This window comes from Cicer arietinum, chromosome 8, assembly GCF_000331145.2.
Source record: "Cicer arietinum cultivar CDC Frontier isolate Library 1 chromosome 8, Cicar.CDCFrontier_v2.0, whole genome shotgun sequence".
Classification (NCBI taxonomy): Eukaryota; Viridiplantae; Streptophyta; class Magnoliopsida; order Fabales; family Fabaceae; genus Cicer; species Cicer arietinum.
The window spans coordinates 883,968-904,564 of NC_021167.2; the positions used below are offsets into that span (position 1 = coordinate 883,968).

The 20,597-nt window shown below is 30.4% G+C and overlaps 3 protein-coding genes across 3 annotated transcripts; 1 reads left to right on the top strand and 2 right to left on the bottom strand.

Moving 5' to 3' along the window:
- Positions 1-5,209, bottom strand: LOC101500170 (histone acetyltransferase MCC1). Its single transcript, XM_004511362.4, has 6 exons — positions 5,030-5,209; positions 4,338-4,563; positions 4,110-4,254; positions 1,153-1,252; positions 838-1,066; positions 1-395 (listed from the first exon to the last, which is right to left on the bottom strand). Exons 2-6 carry the CDS (start codon positions 4,442-4,444, stop codon positions 209-211), a joined length of 768 nt encoding a protein of 255 aa, XP_004511419.1. The 5' UTR covers positions 4,445-4,563; positions 5,030-5,209; the 3' UTR covers positions 1-208.
- A 1,120-nt stretch (positions 5,210-6,329) lies between these two features.
- On the bottom strand, positions 6,330-11,129 carry LOC101500488 (uncharacterized). The gene is made up of 11 exons (XM_004511363.4): positions 10,800-11,129; positions 10,628-10,685; positions 10,398-10,478; positions 10,253-10,324; positions 9,927-10,156; positions 9,748-9,819; positions 8,767-8,886; positions 8,599-8,680; positions 8,435-8,481; positions 7,323-7,404; positions 6,330-6,644 (listed from the first exon to the last, which is right to left on the bottom strand). Exons 1-11 carry the CDS (start codon positions 11,051-11,053, stop codon positions 6,561-6,563), a joined length of 1,182 nt encoding a protein of 393 aa, XP_004511420.1. The 5' UTR covers positions 11,054-11,129; the 3' UTR covers positions 6,330-6,560.
- Positions 11,130-13,207: 2,078 nt separating this feature from the next.
- LOC101500810 (TOM1-like protein 1) lies at positions 13,208-17,089 on the top strand. The gene is made up of 3 exons (XM_004511364.4): positions 13,208-13,967; positions 14,535-14,786; positions 16,485-17,089. Exons 1-3 carry the CDS (start codon positions 13,449-13,451, stop codon positions 16,911-16,913), a joined length of 1,200 nt encoding a protein of 399 aa, XP_004511421.1. The 5' UTR covers positions 13,208-13,448; the 3' UTR covers positions 16,914-17,089.
- The last annotated feature ends 3,508 nt before the right edge of the window (positions 17,090-20,597 follow it).

Consider the following 20,597-nt stretch of genomic DNA (forward strand, 5'->3'; position numbering starts at 1 on the left):
TGGTCTAAAACAAATTGTTAAAACATTTTTTACATATATATGTGTGGCCTACATTTTTAGTTTCATCTCTGGATTGCATCAAAGAAGTTTATTATGACAGAATAGTTACATATATTCATATAGTAAGAATAATCTTGGCACCTATCTATAGAGAAAATCATAAGTAAGGTTGAATAATACAGGAAACAGAAAACTAAGACGAAAACAATTACACACACTCACAACCAGTACACTCGACCGCCGTATTTCTTTTGCTGGGTATTGTCGAGACAAGAGAATGGTTTTCTTTACACTTTCCCCACCTTGATATCTTCCTAACTTCGTTCTTGCACAGCTTGGCAGCCACTGCCTTAAAGCCACTCTTCATGTAGCTTATCATTGCAGAAAGAAGCTCTCTGAAATGTGTAATGTGAAATGGAAATTAAAATTCTGTAAAGAAATTACATTTTTATAGATAAAAGGAACCACACAATAGCTATGCATATGGCACAAGTATATACATCAATATTGAAGTCCAATAAATTCAGAAACTGAACCCAGTTAGAAGGGTTCAAATTGTCCGATGTCAACAATAATCATTGACAGTTATAACAACATAGAAACAAAATATTTTTCACATATTAAGTCAAATATGCATATATCAATAAAGAATACAGAACCGTTTTGGTTCAACCTCATTGCTTTGGTAAAAAAGTGTTGCCAAACCTATATCCCAGTTAAGGAGTAATACTATAATAACTTTTACACTAGCTATCACAATATATTCATTTAAAACGAAAACATGTAAGATCAGCCAGAACAAATCGAGGCATAAAAGTTGAAAGATATAGCACTTACAATGGCGAGCAAGGAGACCGTCCCCCATTTACATAGTGAATGAATAAAAATGAATCATAATGTTGGCCATTGATAAAATAAAATCCCTGCAGCCTTCTAACACACTTGAAAGACATTTTCTTGTATAAATTGATTGCTGAGATATTGAAAGAAATTACATGCAAGTAAACCGCTCGGCACGTTGGAATACTTGAACCATATTTTATGACCTCCCGAATCAGAGAAGAAGCTGATGATGAAGTACAAATGAAATTAGACCGCCAATCATATTATTGGAGAGCTTCAACAGAATTTAAGTTTAAAACAAACTATTACCTATTCCAAGACTCCTATATGATTCCACTACTCCCAGTGTTAGAATGTACACTAAAGTCTGATCAGATTTGGCCGAGTCATATCCAAGCAAATCCACTATCTACAAGAATAATATTCATGAAGTTTTTTTTACAGTTATCAGTAAAAAAGTTAAGCTAAACAAAATTAAGGAGGGCCTACTCTATCGGATGAGGCAATTTGATCAGATCTATTGCAAATAAATTTGAGTAAGTCATTACCTCAAAGGTTAGCAACAAAAGACTAGGATAGAAAACCAACTGATAAATTGGTAAGTAATGTTATTGAATTGCACAATATGAATCCTACATAGAGTATTCTTTGTCCAAACTTACAAAATAATAACACAACCTCTTTTTCACACACTAGTAGTACTACAACACACACACACACACACACATATATATATATATATATATATCACTAAGAATAATGCTAGCAACACCCTCTTTAACACACACTCTCTTTGATTGTTAAAATACACATGAGTTCCACCATATTTATATGGGACCCACATGTTTTGGCGGAATCTATGTAAAATTTAACCAATCCAATAGAATGTGTTAGAAAATGTGTGTTAAAAAGTGTGTTGCTAGCACTTCTCATATCACTAATAGGCTAGTATGTAACTGCCCATAACTACAAGTATAGCAGTTATTATCGACACATAAAACTACTTTCAAATGACACTACAGCATGTATTCCTAATATATGTGTTATTAAATGGTGCCCATGGCGCCACCACGGCAGAATGATGTGGTGGATTTTGGACAACTGCCATAGGCACTGTGTGAAGGAATGTACACCCTGGCGGCACCATAGGCCGCAATAGTGTGTTTATACGGCGAATTTTTGACTTTCCACCAGATTCTGCCATCAATCACACTGCGCATAACTACTCATAACTGCCATCATGACAGTTAGTTCAGTGACTTCAATCTTGCATTATTTCTCCTCCCAAAATGCACATTCCAAAAGAGTGGTTTAGTGATGTTGTAGGTTAGTGGATCATTCTCTGGCCCATTTAACTCTAGGTAGCCATCTTGTCCTCAAAGCTGAATGTAGGAAATAGACTTATCAAGTGGATTCCTCCTCCTCATTATCTTGAGTCTGATTATAACTCAATCTGAGATCCAATATAGAAAAATAAACAGCAAAATATAGTTTCAGCAATTAACTCTAAACTACACCAAGGGATAGTTATCACTTGTCACCTTATTTATAGGTCTATAGTAAATATAAATTCTCCATGAAGAATCTTTTTTCTTAACTAATAATACAGGACTAGAGGATGCACTAAAATTGGGTCAAAGTATAACTTGTGGGAGCATTGAGTCGCCTGTTTTTCTATTTCATTCTTGTGCTGTTGACGACACATATGATGTCATAAATAAATTAGGCCAGCCTCAAGCTGCAATGTCGTTGAATGAACCACATCCTGTGGGGAGGAAGCCCATAAAAGCCACTCCATAATCCACCAATAACCTATTCAACTCCTTTTGTTGACAAGGGCTAAGTTGATTGTTTTGTTCCCTTTTCTGCCTATTTTTCTTTGCTTCTTAAACACACGCATCCACTGTAATTAATTGCATCATCAACCCAACACACTTTCCTTTTGCCTCCACTCAATGTCAATCTCATACAGTGTTGTCGACGGCGGATGATGGAATATGGCGGAACGCTAAAAATCCGCCATTGCGGCCTATTGTGCCGCCATAGCGGAATTCCTTCATAGATTGCCTATAGCGGTTGTCCAAAAATATGCCATGCCATGGTAGCCATTTAACAACACTGATCTCATAATATCACCCCCAAACCCTTTGTTTGATCGATCTAAAGATTCAAGGTAAAAATAACTCATGAGTTAATGGAATTGTGACTTGCTTCACTTTTAATTAGAACCGTCACTGATACTCAATTAAGTTTTCCTACTGTCCAGTCGTTCCTCCAATAGATCCATTATTTTAGACACCCAAGTCACGGTTTAATATCAAATTTCTTGGCCTAAGAAATTTCCTCCTTTTGATCCTAGGTCGGGCCAAAAATGATATAACAAAAATTGGTAAATCATTGATTAATGTTATTGAATCACACAATTCACACGCAAATCAACAAATCAACTTGTGTTGTGCCAGACCCAGAGTAAATGACTCCTACAGAGAGTATTCTAATATTCTCTGTCCAAACGTACAACATATACACAACCTATTTTTTATACAGCACAACAACATATATTTTTAATAGTCTAATATGCAACTGTCATCATAGAAGTCATTATCAAAATGTACAACTACTTTCAGAAACCACTACAATATATATTCCTAATGCATAAATACTCATAAATATTTCTTTCTAAACAAACTACTCATAAATATGTAATTACTCACAAGTGCATCATAATAGTTATTTTTGTTCTGTATACTTTCTCCTTCTAGAATATTAAAATACACACTCCAAATGGGTGATTTAGTTGGGTTATAAGCAGATGGGTCATTATCTGGTAATTCATTTAGCTCTTGGTTTCCATCAGACTAATAAAATGATCAAGCCACCTAAGTATGTCATGGTTGTCTTGAGTCAATATGGTGGATTGACTCAAACTTTGGTATTAAGCAAGATATACTTCTCCATCAAGTTTTTCCTAGCTTGAACATAGACATACTTTGTTTGGGTTCAAAAGATTGATCGAACACATTTTCAAATACACTTTCCTACAAGAATCAGCTAAACAACAAATCCCGTTATATCCAACAAGTAAATCATGAAAGCATTAAATAGCCACACTTTCAACATGAAAAATGACTTCCCACAGAGTAGTAAGAACGGAAGACATTCTCTTCTCAATGCTAGTTTCTAACAATGATGAACATGCAACTTTTCCATTGTATGCTTCAAGTAATAAAACAAAAGGCGTACAGTTATATATAAGGGGAGTCAACCTCACTTTCTTTAGCAAGAACAATCCTTGCAGTTACAAATCCAATGAGTTCGTCACTTTGGCCATTTGGTCGATTAAGGTCAACAGCTCCCCATGACACAATGTCGCGCCCATTTACCACATCTTGGAAAAAAGCAGATTCATACCTGAGATTTATAAAGATCTTTAACTAAACACAAGTTCAAAAGTTCATACTTGAAGTCAATGGAACAACACCATGATCTCTCACCTGATTGGAAATAGTCTACCATGGATATGCTCTAAAACGTCAAGATCAGAAGGCCGGATAGGCCTGTAGCATATTTTCGACTGACTAGACCCTTTCGGGTTTACCATTGAGTCTTTTTTTCACTTAATTCACAGCAAATATATGATAGACTTGAAAAAACCAAGCAGCAACAACCACTTCCATTTACACAGTAACAATGAAAGAGGCCATTTAACACTTGCAATAACTGCAAAGTAAACAACAATTTCAGAACTTCACATCTAAATAGAATAAACAAATAAATGAAGAAGAAAACAAATAAGCAAATCTATACAAAATTTGGCACAAATCTTAGACATAAATTCCTTTAATTTTCCTAAAAAATATTTAATTATTTGGATAGAAAAAGATGAATTATTGAAAAACAAGTATTAGCATAAGGTTTTGATAACTCTACAAACAATTAGAAAAATTTGGCAGAGCAATAAAGCTAAAAAGCAAGAATGGGAATTGGGGATTAAAGCTTAAAAACCCACCCACAAAGAAATGAAATGATAAGCTAATAATTATTAGTATAGCAGCATATTGATTTGATTTGATTTGATTCTTGAATTGAATAAAAACAATGAAGAAACACGCACGCTAGAATTGAAGAATTTGATTACGCGATTCGGTAATTTTAACAAACAGAAGGTGGGTGTAGGAGAAGATACCACAATTATGAATTATGATTGTCAATCAATGAATGCCTTCGCTCGGATCACAACAACTAACGAAATCAATCAATCTTTCTATCAACTCGACTTAACTCCTTCTCTATGTTCTATAAATTCTTTTCTTTTTTGTTTTGTTTTTCTTCTTCTTCTTATATACTCTTCTTCTCACCGCAATGAATATTGTTTACCATAATTAAAAAACAAAAACATTTTAACAAACTATTTTATTCTTGGATCTTTTAATGTTATGGATGCATACTATAATAATAAGTAGTGTATATACTATTAATGATGATAGAAAATTAATATTTAAAGTAGTATTTGATAAGAATTTAATTTATATATTAAGTATAAATAATTTATGATATCAATTAATTACAACTGTTTAAATTATTATTAATATTTACTATTTATTATAATTATTTATAAAATTACTAACGATTAATTATAATTTGTCAATTTTATAAAACTTTTTACATTGAGAGAACACATAAATTAAACTCATTTGAAAATTATAAATGTTTTTTTTTTTTCAACTATAATTGATAATGTCCAAATACTAATTATTCCATTCTTTCGCTCCAAGTATTCATTTATGAGTTTAACAAGTTAAGGCATTCTTCTTTATAATATACGTATATTTATTTAAATACTTTAATATAGTTTTATAATTTTATATAAAATAATATTTGACTACGGTGTAAAATTGTAATGATTGATTTTACAAATTACATAGATATAGAATAATGGTTAAAATAATTAATTAAATATGATTATTGAATTAAAATTAAACGAAATAAATTTTAATACACATTTGATTTAAGAAAACTGAAATAACGAATTTAAAAATTTAAATTGTTTAATTTTAATTCAATAGTCACCAATAGTAAATGCGTGCAATGTTGACTAAAGCAAGTACAAATCTTTCACAAAATATACCTTCTTTTTTTCATGTTACCTCTAATAGAAGCATCCTTGTTCAAGTTACCGTCAAATATTAAATATGGATAATAGGGAAAATGCATATTAAATCGGGAAAATGTTTGATTATTACGAAAAATATTTGCTAAAAAAAGAAGAATGTTTGGCAACATCTGACACTTACATAGTTGCATTGTATATTAATATATTATCTACTCTATATAATAAATGTAGTATTGAAAATGTTTATACTTGAAATGAAATATCTTTTGAATTAACTATTAAATACTTATATGATGCATAACATTTTGTAGGGTTAATTTAAAGGAGAGAGGAAGGAACAAAAGAGAGAGGAAGGAACAAGTAGAAGACAAAATTTAAAGGATCAACAGTCCACTTTAAAGGACAAAATTTGAAAGGGATAGGTAAACCTATTAAAGGATTGTGACCTTGTATATCAAGGATGCAAATATCATAATAAAATATTTACAGTAGCATTGCTGCTTGTGAAAAAGCAATGCAATATTTACATAGAAACATAAATGACATGGTGAGTCATGTGGTAGATTATTTCATAAAGACAACCATATTCTTTTGATCTTGAAATTCAAAGGACTTCCCCAGTCATAAACCGGTGATTCATAACAGCGTCTGCAGTTGGTCTCTTTCGAAAGTCGGCGTTAAGCATTGCCTGGAAATCATCAGAAGAGCAACATAAACATTTGATTTAGCCACTGAAATGAGTTGGAAGTTCACTTGAATTTGATGAAACAATAAAACTTATTTTCGATGAACCAAAACATGCAAGCAGAAAATGTATTGTTACTTTCATACATGGTTTGGCTGCATAACTTTTTTAAGACCACAAATTAAAGAAAATGTTTCCGTTGAAAGAAGCATCTTCTGAATCCATAAACAATTCTTGCAAAAGAAACATTTTGACGCACAAATTTGACACTAAATTTCGACAACTTAAATAGTTAACACAGTTTTAAAATATAGTTAATTACGATCAATAGGTGTTTTAATGAATATAACAAAGTGTTGCAGCTAATTAACCATCCACCGACCACAATTAGCCATGATTTTGAATGTCATTAACCATGAGTTTCATGAGAAGTTAGGGTAAACACTAAACACCTCATTGAATTTGAAACGCTTAATCAATAAATGATTTTCATATAATAGTTTATATATAAATTTCATCTATGATCGAAGAGAGAATAATGATAAACTCTGTATAAGCTGTTTCTAAAGATATTTTAGAGGGTTTATGAAACTAAGCTATTTTAGACACTTTTGGGTCCCATATTCTAACTCAACGCCATACACTGATAGTTGGCCATACTAGTAGACAAGTAGAATATACCTGAAGTAACTCCCAACCAGCACCATTACCTAGATCCAGGAATTCGATGGCATTAACTAACTTGTCATCTGCTATACAGTACCTATCGAAAAGAAGCATAAAACAAAGTGAGAGAAAAACAATGACCTAATAATTAGACATAAATATCCAATTTTACTAGGCATTTGCTTCTTCAGAGTTCAAATATGCTGGATAAAATGCAAATATACTTCCTTTTTAACTTTGGAGTGATTGCAATTTGCAACTTACAACAAGTCAATGGAACTTTTGAATCCGTTCACACTATGTAAACAAATACACTAAGATTATTATTTAAATATAATGTGAACTATCTTACTTATGTATACCATGTTTAGGAAATAAGTTGAATAGGAGGAAAGTTATGTATCAAAAAGAAATCAGTCTCCAATAAATTTTGCCGTTCTTTCACCAGATTCTTTTCCATTTTGTGGGCTAATTTTTAAATATAAAAAAAGGTGTTTGAATAACTACTATTTTTTTTTAAAAGACTGGCTCTTGTGCAAATCAATTTTTACAGATGATTTTTTTGCCAACTCTCACACTTAGCTAGACTTAAGGATCATTATAAGATTGTATGAAGTATGAAGCACTCATTCATCCTATAACCAATAAAGCATGCCAATATTTTTCTTATTTAGATGCAAAGCATTGTTGCATTCATTTCATGAATCTAATATTAAAATTAGGTAGTGTTTGGTAGACATGCTAGAACAAGATAGAACAAAACATGTGAGTTCTGTTCTATGTTTGGTGCATGTCAAAAGTAAAACAACAGGAAAAAAAAGGTGAACAAAATGGTACATTTCGGTTCCACTGAAAAGGAAAGAACCAAAAGCACAGAATAGATCAATTTAGTTTGATATGGATTGGTTTGTTTTATATGTACTTGTCTAACCAGTTCCATCTTATACTATTTTAAACTAGTTTTCAAAACACCTCCCAAGTCTCTACATTTAAGCTATTTGTTTTTCTTATGCGTTACTTAAGTCCATAACTAGTATACCTCAACCAAGGAAAACTAGATTATAAAATAACAGATGTCTACTCAATGTAATAGTTAAGCTGGAAATATAGACTAAAACATATCTTACTCTCGTGCTGCTTCAAGATCAAGTCGGAAAGTGTTCTCTAAAAGTCTCTGAATTTCATGGTGAATAAATACTTTAGTGAAGATATTATCTTATGAATAAGGAAAATCTTCACAGAAAAAATCATGAGCTATCGAAGACAAAGTCCGATAGGCAGCACAGCTTACTTGCAAGGAAAGGCCATCCAAAAGACCAGCTTCACAAAATGGAACAAAAGCCAAGTATGCAAAAAGAAGGCCTGCCTCATATCTGCATTGTAACTCATAAAAGTGAGAGGTGGCCTGAAAAAGATTCTTAAACAAACTTCTGCACTGACCCAGCTTCAGACAACTTACATGTCATCGGCTATTCCAAAAGCTCTTTTATCTATATAAGTGAATGCACTAGCTCGTGAAGCTCGTGCCCAAAGACCCTCCGTAAGTGGTCCTACTCCTGAATCCTCTAGTTCTGAGTACCTGGAATGATTTAAATAAAAGAACCACTATATTGAATCAATCAAATTGAAGTAGTAATTCTGTAATTGGCAACCAATCATGGAGGGAAAACATGGATAGCTATCCACACAATAATTGTGCAACTTCCAAGTGAGGTCTCTTTGTACCATGCATCATTTCCCTTTAAATTAATGTAACACTATTTATGTTATCATCTACTTCTGTTCGTTTACAAAAAAATTAGCCTACAGCAAATAAGGCAGCAATCCCATGAACAGGCCTCAGAATGAAAACCTACCTGGCAATTGATAATATCTATGAAGTCTAGATATACAAAATACACAACAAAAAATAAAACAATATACAAAATACACTATAGAAAAGATTATATAACTAACAAAAATGTCATATGGTAGTGGTTGCCAATTACAGTGTTGTCAAATAGCGGCTATACCGTAATAGCATATGGGAAACTAAACAAATCGCTATTGTTCCGCAGTATGCTATTTAGTTCAAAGTGTTGTCAAATAGAGGCTATAGCACGGTAAGGTACCAATATTTAAACAAATTGCTATTTTCTATGATTCACGATTGACAATGCTGGCCAATGAGTATTGCAACAGCCTACATTTAAAGAAATACTCCCTCTGGTCTCAAATATAAGCAAAAGTGGAGTCAAAGAAAGTTGATATATCTGGTCTAGAATTTGGCCCAAATACATCAAAAAAATGAACAAAGAAACAACATATAACTATTTCTATGCCACATGCATATGAAATCTATGTATGTGCAATCAGTGTACTTAAATTATATGCACATGCGATCAGTGTACTGAAATTAGGTTAATCCAAGATAAAATAGATTGGCAAGTCATTACCTTACCTGACACTAACAGAAAAAGATAAATCCCTAAGTCTTGGAATCAAATAGGTAGCTTCTCTTTCAGAAATTGTGCTGCCATCATATTACAATTAAGCGTGTTAATTAAGGGTAGAGTGAGAAAGGAAATATAATCCAAAGGGAAAAGCTAGAGCAAAACTAAAAGCCTGCTAATCACATACTTGAGAGACACAGAAAATGGTCCAAGACTCTGATGCAATCTATCATGATCATGCATGTAAGCCAAACCTCTCATAGCACCCTGAAGCAGCTTTATAACGAAACGGTGTCTTCTTTTGAATGTTTGTCCTCGTTCAAAGCTATTCCATGAAGACAGTTTTGATACCTTCTCACTCGCAACTTTTGCATAGTCTGCTGCGCTATATTTCCCATAATCACGAAAAGCAAGCCACTGGATCAAATAAATTTTTCCAGACATGATTAAAAAGTTTAGAGGACAAAAAATATGTAAAGCTAAAAAACTCAATGTGAAATTGAGAGGACAAACCTGCTCTCCAGTAGTTGTTTCAAAGCCACCTAAAAGTAACATAAGATGCTGACTAATACCTTTAGAACTGCTCTGTTAAGGATTACAAAAAAAATAAGAAACTAATAACACTATGAACTGATATGGACTTATTAAACTATCTCACTTGAAAGAACATATGAGAATTCAACTCGTTTGCAGCCATCATATCAGCCACAACCCCACCAGCTCGTCTTCCAGGATAAACCTTCATTTTAATTAAAAGTAATAATGTTTCAAATTTCAATGCTCAATACAACAAACACTTTAAGTGCAATTAGAGTAAACCCTAAAAGTTAAACCAAACAAAATTTCAACAACAGAAAAGAGTATGCTAGAAATAGTAATAAAAAGTACCTTAAAAAGAACAGGGGTTTGTCTAAGTGGACCCTGGGAAACCCTGCCTTCATAAAGCCTGCAACGTAGCTGCCATCATGAGTATTAATTAATCGATTATTGTTTATAATAAATAATCCAGAATCCCTAAATTGAACTCCATGATATAATAGTACTATAAAATCAAATGTACCTGATGTTGACGCTGCCTTCTTCAACATCTTGAGTTTTCAATCCACCAGTGTTTGGGGCACTAGTGGTAGTGATGTTCATGAAGCCGTAGTTGCCAATGGGTCGACCAACTTGGAACCAATTGGAGTCAGTGATAAATGCGGCATTAGCTTTAACTTCAAATTTGGGAGTGTGTGAGTACAAGAATGTTGTTGATTTCTTTGTGGAACTGAACAACAAGGACGCAGCGGGAACAGGAACACCACCAACACCCATACTGTGTTCTTTTGCGCCTTCTTGCTTCTCAACGTAAAATCATTATCCAAACTAAATTTCTATTTTTTTTTTAATAATAACAAAAACTTGTGCCTTTAAAAAAAATCTAATAGAAATGCAATTTTAAACAGTTTTAGATTCACACTTCAAATAAGTCATTGATTGCATGTATCAAAAAAGAAAGGTCAATCATTATAATTTAATATTGTAAAATTTATTTATGAAAATTTTCAAGAATCTTTTTTTACTTCAAATATTTGTTTATAGAAAGTTTATAAACAATTTGAAATTTTTTAAATTAAAAATATTAATTAAATCTTTGAATTAATATTATTTTTTTAGGGACCAATTTGTTGTAAATTACAAAGACTAAATTGAAAATGTAACATTTTCACAACATCTATGGTTTGAGCACAAAATGTCATCCAAAACCTTATGACAACCCATCATACAGAAACCAACAACACCATTCTATCAATACATGAGTATAAACGGATGGGAAACAACAATATAATGGAAACAATTTGGCAAACCATATGTGAAGAATTTTTTACCTTAGTTCTTCTTGATTTCAACTATTTGAATAACTACCTTTTCATTCATAGCGAAACTTTAAAAAATTAAGGTTGATGCTTTTCACTGACGGAATCAATATTGTTGAAGAGGAGAAAAACATTGAAGAGGACACCATTAGAGAGTGGGAGTGGGTGTTGTAGTTGAAGAGCACCATGCATTTTAAAAAATTAAGATTTCAGGCAATTTAAATATTTTTAATAATGCAACTGTTAGTTTAGTGATTTATTCATTTTTAATTACAAAAATACAAAAACAAAATAAAAAATATTTTATCTATTTCACAATAAATATCATTTAAACAAAAATAAATATCATTTAAACAAAAATAAATCATCTTAAAACGAGCGTCGTCTATCAATTTTGAATGTAAGATCTATTTTTTTCCCTCAATAATATTATATAAGGAAGACAAAGTAAATCATATAGTTATTTTATGTTTATAAACATAATGTTTAACATTGTTAGTCATAAGTTCATTTCAATGCTTTATTACGAATTTTGTTATCCATCATATAATTAATAATATAATAAATTTTCACGTAGTTTATGTTCTTAAAATTGCTGCAATTAAAAATCCTTATAAAAAATTGTAAGAATTTAAAATTTCAATTTTACTGGTTTGAAATTAGAAACATCCGTGTAAATACTTACAAACATAAAAGATAATTTTTTTAAAAAAAGTATTAATAAACTAACTTATTATAAAAAAATAAAATAAAAGACTAATATATAATTTTTATATAACTCAAAAGACCAAATAATATATTTTGACTTAAAACATTTTATAATATGATGTACTTGATAGTGAAAAATACACCATTCATTAATAAAGATTATTTAATAAAATTATTATACTTTTACTCGATATATTTATTTTCTAGTCCGTGAAAATAAATAAAAGTGCCTGTTATTTCGAGATGATTGAATTATCCGCAAAACACCAGAAAGAAAAAACCTTAATTGGTGCGCTGAAGTTTAATTAATGATGCTTCTTTCTCTCTTAATTGTGAATCATAAAAAAAATTGTAAAAAGACATAATAATCGTTTAGGAAAAATATAAGACCTCTAGACAAAAAAAAAATGGAGCAGGTGTTGGTATTCCACCACCTAGTCTTTCGGCCTGGCCTTCGTTTACCAAATCCATAACAATAACCCCAACCCAACGTCAATATTTTTAGTATAATAATGTATTTTTTAAAATAATAATGTACCCGCAAAAGTTATATAAATAATTTAAACGACATTTTATTTAAAAAAGATGAAAACGAAGTTTGAAGTTCCCACGAAAATTCATAAACTGGCCCAGTATTCCTTACTTGAGCTACACGGTACACAGATTAATTAAGCAAACTTAATAGAACAAATTAGCGCGTCTAAAATAAGTTAACAATAACAATACATTAACATTTGTAAAATTTAAACTAAAGTATTTTATATTAAATTAAACATAATTTAAAAAAAACAATAAATATTATCATAAACTCATACATTTATTTTAAATACATGATATAGTATTGAATCTAATAATATATTATTATATATTTAAAGTACATGTGTTTAGAAAAAGAAAAAAAAACAAAGAGAAAGAGAAAGCATAGCTAAAAGGAAAGAGAGACTCTTCTCAAAGACTTAACTGAGTTCTTACGTAGTGACGCGTTTTTTCTACTTTCGTTTTCCACCAAACCCTTCTTCATTCTTCAAACTCCAACTTCTTCTTCATCAATCATCCATTTTCGTTTTATTTGTTTTTTAATTTTCTTTTTCCGATTCGTTCTTTCGTTTAATTCTTTCTCTGCGTCGAAATCAAACAGTGAAAAAATGAGTGACAATTTGATGGAAAAAGTGACCTCATTAGGAGAGAGATTGAAAATCGGCGGTGTAGAAGTAGGTAGAAAGATGAGTGAAGGTATGAGTTCCATGAGTTTCAAGGTTAAAGAATTCTTCCAAGGTCCCAATCAAGTCGACAAGCTCGTCGAAGATGCAACTTCCGAATCACACGAAGAACCTGATTGGGCTATGAATCTCGATCTATGTGACTTAATTAATACGGAGAAAGTTAACAGCGTTGAATTGATCCGTGGAATTAAGAAACGGATCGTGATTAAAAGTCCTAGGGTTCAGTATTTGGCTTTGGTTTTGCTTGAAACTATTGTTAAGAATTGTGAAAAGGCGTTTTCTGAAGTTGCTGCTGAGAGAGTGCTTGATGAGATGGTAAGACTTATTGATGATCCTCAAACTGTTGTTAATAATCGGAATAAGGCTTTGATGATGATTGAAGCTTGGGGTGAGTCCACCGGTGAACTTCGTTATCTTCCTGTTTATGAAGAAACCTATAAGGTAACGTTCCTCTTTGCATTTTTATTTAATGCTAATAATAATATGGCAAAATACGTCTTTTGAGTTTTACCAAAATTATAGACTAGTCCTTTATCTTTTTCTTTTTGTAATTAGTTTCTTTTAATGTTGTTCTTTATATGATCGGTAACAAAACTCATAGTAAAATTTTGAAATGAGGTTATGACTAAAAATAGTTCAACATTGTAATGTTTACAGACGTAAAAGACTAACTTGTTACAAAAAAGCGATAAAGGAACAATATAATTTTCGTGTAACTTAAAGGACTACGTGATGTACTTTTCCTAATAAATATTTTGATTATTATAATTATGATTATTATTATTATTATTATGATCATGGTGATGGTTAATATGTCTATGATGAATTTGAAACAATTTTAGTAATAATAATGTTGTTGATGATGATAATGATGGTGATGATTATGGCTATGATTATGATGAATTTGAAAGGATTTTAATAGATGCTAATAATATTATGTGGAATTGAATTTATTGTTTTTTTAGCAATTGTTTATGAGCATGGTTTTTGTTTTTTTTAATAATGTAGAGTTTGAGATCAAGGGGTATTAGGTTTCCTGGTCGTGATAATGAAAGCTTGGCTCCGATTTTCACTCCTCCACGATCGTCTTCTGTGCCAGAGCCACCTTATGTTGATGATGTTCCACGCCAGTTTCAGCATGATGTTCCTGTGCTGGTTTTTACGCCAGAACAGACAAAGGAAGTTTTTGATGTTGCGAGAAATAGCATTGAGCTTCTTTCTACTGTGTTATCATCTTCACCACAACAGGATGTTTTGCAGGTTTCTTTTTTGTGTTGTGTTGTGTTGTTTTGTATTATTAGTTGCATTTTTTTCATTGTGTCATGTTTTATGCACTTGTTTGATTTTGTATGTGTTGAACTATAATGTCTTGTTGTGGATAGAACATGATTTGCTTTTGAAACTAATAGTTCTAGTCTGCATGTCGCATTGACCATGAGAACTGTTTTGGCATGTGGTTTTGTTTGTGTTCTTAGGATTTGTTTGGGAGTTGGAGGGGGAAGAGATTGAAAAGGTTTGGGACTTGGGAGGAAGGAACGGGAGAAACTATCTTGTTTGCAAGTCAAAACCCCTCTGATTTTGTTGAACTCCAAAACATAAGTAAAAGAGGGTTTTGAGTAGTTTTTTTATAAAAAAAAATTTGCTAGCGTTACTCCTCACTTTATAAATCTCTCAAGCAAGGGAAAGACTTGCCATAACAAGCCTCTCGTAGCCCCCCTCCCTCCCCTTATGTCAACACAGCCTTGGTATATGCACTTGGCAGAGGTTATAAAGTATATATACGATGTTCTCCGCTCAAGTTTTGTGATACTACCTATTCTTATAATGTTTGCGTCATTGGACCATTTACAGGCTAATAACATCATTTAGGAGTTTAATGACTCAATGAGAATGTTCTGACATTTCACTTATGGCTTTGCAGAATACCTATTGGCTATAATATATAGGAAAGGGAAATAATTTTTTTTTCTAACTTGATCAGCTTTTTATCACTAATCCTTTGCTTTTATCAATTACTCTTACATATAACAATGTGTCCCAAGATGCACTAGTTACATGACATTAAAATGTTTTTAAAACTAAAAAGCTTGTCGGTTTACCCTTAATAGCTGGCCCTTTCATGATCTGTTGAAAGATGTTGAATCGTTCTTAATGAGGCACTTTTGTCGTGTCATGATACATGGATGGATATGGTAATATAGATATTCTCAAGTGTTGCCTGCAAATTAAGAAATGTTTATTTACGTTCTGTTTAGACAATCTTATTTTTTAACTATGGGAATGTACAAAAATGTTGTGAAACAAAAAATAAACTTTTGAAAATTGGTCCTCTTTTGAGATAGTCGAGGTTACGAAATTATTGATATTTTCTGTTACGTATGTGTATATATTATCTTTGAAGAAAAATGTTCACTGATGTTTGCTATAGCTTTTCTAGATTTTATTTTATAACAATTAACAATCCACTTCCTTTAGTTTCTGGCAGTAACATTTCCCCTTTGACCATGAGGATACACTGATGATTATTGTTTATATGGGTTGATTATATCATGGGCTAATTAATATATAATGGTGGGTTACATGGGTATTGAAGTGAAATACTGTTGTGCTATTTATACTTCATTCACATAATTGGGCAACACCCGCCAAAAAACATATCCTACTATGTTTATTTGTGAACAGAGTCATTAGCAGTCAATTTCAATTTGGTATGCGTTGCATTTCTAAATGCTAACACGTTCATCATGGCCTTGTATGATTTCTGTACATTCATCTTCCCTGCCACTCCCATAATGGATTTTTTTTTTCTTTTCATATTACTATATTCCCTGGTAAGCTCTCCAAATGAGGGATACAACAATCTTATCCAGGCAATGTGCCATGTTGGGGAAGAAGCATTTTGTATCTGGCATCTGTGAGCCACTAACATATAAATGTGATATTTTCTTCCATCTCCAGGATGATTTGACCACCACACTTGTACACCAGTGTCGTCGCTCGCAGACTACTGTCCAGCGAATTGTTGAAACTGCTGGGGACAATGAAGCACTTCTTTTTGAGGCCTTGAATGTTAATGATGAGATTCAGAAGGTTCTTACCAAGTATGAAGAGTTGAAACCACCTCCAGTTGCTCCCCTTCATCCTGAACCAGCTATGATACCTGTTGCTGTTGAGCCAGATGAGTCACCTCGTCATCTTGATACTAAAGAGGACTCCTTGATTAGAAAGCCAGCTGGATCAAGACCTGGTGTCCAGGGAGGTAGCAACGATGACATGATGGATGATCTTGATGAGATGATTTTTGGGAAGAAATCTGGGGATGCATCAGACGGAGGACATGACACAAAAAAGCAGCAACCACCCAAAGATGATCTCATCTCCTTCTAAGCTGCACTAATAATTGACATTGAACTGTCTTTAACGTCTCGCTACTTATATACAAAGTTGTTGATTGTGAACTTTCTTCAGAATTTCAGATTGCATGTTCCATTGTTATTATTATTATTGCATTTTTTGTGCAATTTATGTTTGAAATATGGTATATAAGTTCTTGATAAGGTATAGATGTGAGACTCTGAAGAAACAATGGGCTTCAATCATATTTTTTATAATCTGTTTTCTGTGGTGAGTGGTAACTACGATTTTCTTATCCTACCTTTTATCTCCTTTCATTCTTTGAGCCTCCAACTTGTAGCCCCTAGCTAGAGGTGTAAGTGAGAGATGCTCAATAAACTCCGAAAATACATTTTTGTGGAAGTTAGTTTCGGTAGTGTATTTAACACCATGTGAGTAAAAATGACTGGTGAAGAACAATAATCAGAGTGTAATGTCAACTCCTGCCTCTGAGCCAATCTGGCCCAACCCAATGACAAACTCAATTCTATTCGGGTTATTTTGACCCAATCCACCTAGCCTGGCTGATTGGCCCAACCCAATGAGAGTTCACCTTTTTTAAAGTAAAAAGAGTAGCAGACTCCTGTGTAATGCAGCAGTGTTTGCTATATTAATTAAAATTGACCACATAGGATCAAAACATTTATAAATTTGTTATAACATACTATTAAGATACAAGTGAAATTATTGAAAATGTAATTTTTACCTTTGTTGTTTCGAGTATAATAATCATACATTCATTCATATTTTTTTGTCTGTAACAGTTTTATTAATAAAAATATATATTTAGAGTTAATGCATTATAATGTTCTCACTTTCATCTGGAAGATGTTTAACAGATGAATAATAATCAAATATATATTTTCTTTTAATTAATTTTTACATTAATGATCATATTTTTACTAATCCATCAATGACACATTTTTCTATGACAATCATCTATTTTGTGTATGGTTTATGTTGTATGATAAATTATAATTTATAGGTTTGACCTGATATTTATTTTGATTATTTATTTTTATTTAATTCATTTTTATCTTTTAATTTTGAAATGGTGTATTTCGGTCTTTGCTACAATCACAATAAAAATTATAACGTCAAATCATTCAAATTCTTTATAACAATTGTTAATCTAGTATAATATTTTTTTTTAAATATCCATTTAACACAATAATGAGCATGCACTTGAAAAATAAAATTGTATGTTTTGAAACACATGTGAACTCTTTGAAAAGGAAGATATTTATCAGAGTTTATTGTATTTTAAGTCTATCAATGTTAAGATTGCACATATAACTTTTCAGCATATCCAAAATTTGATCTCAATAGTGTATGACAATAATTATACAATTGTTTGAAAATGTTACGATGAAGATGACTTTAATAGACCACTTATAAAAGATAAAAAACTAATAAATTAAAAAAGATAAATGACTAAACAAATATTATGTAAAATATAAACGATCCAAATTATATTTAAGCCTAAATTATAATTAGTATAGCATAATTTTTCTTACTTTTGTCTAGAAAAAAATTCAAGAAAGGTACTAATAATCGAATATACATTTCTCTCTTAAATAATTGTTTTTAAGCAGGATCGTCTTAAATATTCTGGAGTCATTATTCTAATCTTAAAAAATTAAACTCTAATTAAAAGAAAATGCAATTTTAATAATTTAAAAAATGGTACATTAAATTTAGTCTCTAAAAGTTTTTTTTTATTCATTTTTAGTCCCTATTTTAAATTACTTTTAATAGAAAATGATTTATTTTTTTCTAAAAAAAATCCTTATAAAATCAAGATAGCGATTAAAAGTGAATAAAAAAAATTTATAGATTAAACTTAAAAAATCATAATTATGTAGGAATTAAAAATATATTTAACTTAAAAAAATCAGCATAATTTTATTATGCTATAAAAAAATTGATGCCTCACTTATTTGAGGCCTTTGCTATTGGAATGTTTGCACAGTCCAATAGCCGATCATACTTTAAAAAAATTGATTATCGACTAATATTTGTTTGTCATGTGAATTATTTGTAAGCTAAATTATATTTCGATACTATAATTATTTGCATACTTTTATTACAAAATATTCAATATATATATATATCAGTAGATATTATAAATTTAATTATAAATAACTCAAACAACTATGAACTCTCGTGTATAAATTTAGACAAGATGTCCAACCTAATAATATCAACATTTGTCAGTTGAGCTAGTATTTAAGTAATTGATAAGTGAAATATTATCTTTTAACTAATTTCTCAATAATAAACATTTATCTCTGTGTATGTTTTATATAATAGAATTATTATTAGTGTATTATAAATTTATAATTATATATTCTATTTTTATATAGAAATATTTATATATAAAAAAAAAAAACTAATACTCGATGCCTATTACTCTTTTAGCATAAACTACTATTTTCCTTATTTTTATTCAGCCAAATTTTTTTATTTGAAACACTATTATGCCAATTTAACTTATTAACGAGAGAGTATAAATGAGGGAAAGAAGAGAAAAAAAGGTAAATGAGGTTTTTTGTCGGAAAAAATAGGAAGATAATGAACGTGAGTTTTATAGTTATTTCAATAGAACACTACATTTAGGGTAGTGTTATTGTTTTTCTGTTGGTTCTTTTGACTAGGTCAACTTGTGTTATTGTTATTAGTTATTTGTATAGTGATATTGTAATTTTCCCAAGTGTTTGTGCATTTTTAATAGTAAAATTATCGTGGTTATTGTTATTAGTTTGATCTTGTTATTTATTAATTTTCCTTCATAAGATAAAGACACAAGATTAATGACATAACATCACATAGACAAAAACATAGAATTAAACTAAGTTGTTTAATTTGTCTTAATATTTCTCCAATTTTTTTTTCTTTCTTTATTCATTTATTTAGTTTTTAGAGATTTTATTGTTGTTGTTGTAATCTTAATTTCTTTTAAAATTGTGTGATTAAAATTATAGAGACAAAAAATACAATTAAATCTAAATATATTTATATATAGATTTTTCTTTCTAACTTTAAACGTGACACGTAAAAATAATTAGCGAACAATAAATTTATTTATTTTTTAAGAGAAGTAAATTCGTGATCTTTTAATTTCTCTTTTTTTAGTGAATTTAAATTCTTTTTTTAAATATTTTTGGTTAATCATAATAATATTTTTTATAGTAAAATACAGAACTCAAGTAATAAACTTTACAACTTAAGATTAAGACTTTTTTTTTCTCTAATCTTTAGTCTTTTTATTATTTTATTTTTGTTCCTAAATTTGGTTTTTCTTAAAAAAGTTTAGATACCATAAATGAAAATTTTCCTTTGTATTCTTAAAAAAAATGTGCATTAAATAATTTAACTTTTATTAAATAAATTAAAAATATGCTCAAAGCTAAAATATCAAAGATTAGATACAAAAGGAATAATAGTAAAAAATAAACATTAATAAAAAAGAAAAGAAGAACAAATCAATTTTGTGTTATTTTAACAATTTTACATAATAAAAAATATATATTAAAAATATTATTTAAATCATAATTTAATTGATAAATATTAATATTATAAGATTAAATATTGTATACACGTTTTTTTTTGTAATTATATATATGTATATATATATATATATCGAGAAAATATCTTTTATTAAAGGAATATTGAGAA

What these genes read in the sequence shown, in the direction of transcription:
- LOC101500170 (XM_004511362.4), bottom strand. Translation starts at nt 4,444, where the DNA reads ATGGTAAACCCGAAAGGGTCTAGTCAGTCGAAAATATGCTACAGGCCT. An exon ending in GGTAGACTATTTCCAATCAG is followed by an intron (nt 4,255 to 4,337) that starts GTGAGAGATCAT and finishes TATAAATCTCAG; the next exon opens with GTATGAATCTGCTTTTTTCC. An exon ending in CGGTCTCCTTGCTCGCCATT is followed by an intron (nt 396 to 837) that starts GTAAGTGCTATA and finishes TACACATTTCAG; the next exon opens with AGAGCTTCTTTCTGCAATGA.
- LOC101500488 (XM_004511363.4), bottom strand. Translation starts at nt 11,053, where the DNA reads ATGGGTGTTGGTGGTGTTCCTGTTCCCGCTGCGTCCTTGTTGTTCAGT. An exon ending in AAACCCCTGTTCTTTTTAAG is followed by an intron (nt 10,479 to 10,627) that starts GTACTTTTTATT and finishes ATTAAAATGAAG; the next exon opens with GTTTATCCTGGAAGACGAGC. An exon ending in GATCTTGAAGCAGCACGAGA is followed by an intron (nt 7,405 to 8,434) that starts GTAAGATATGTT and finishes TCTTTTCGATAG; the next exon opens with GTACTGTATAGCAGATGACA.
- LOC101500810 (XM_004511364.4), top strand. Translation starts at nt 13,449, where the DNA reads ATGAGTGACAATTTGATGGAAAAAGTGACCTCATTAGGAGAGAGATTG. An exon ending in TTTATGAAGAAACCTATAAG is followed by an intron (nt 13,968 to 14,534) that starts GTAACGTTCCTC and finishes TTAATAATGTAG; the next exon opens with AGTTTGAGATCAAGGGGTAT. An exon ending in CACAACAGGATGTTTTGCAG is followed by an intron (nt 14,787 to 16,484) that starts GTTTCTTTTTTG and finishes TTCCATCTCCAG; the next exon opens with GATGATTTGACCACCACACT.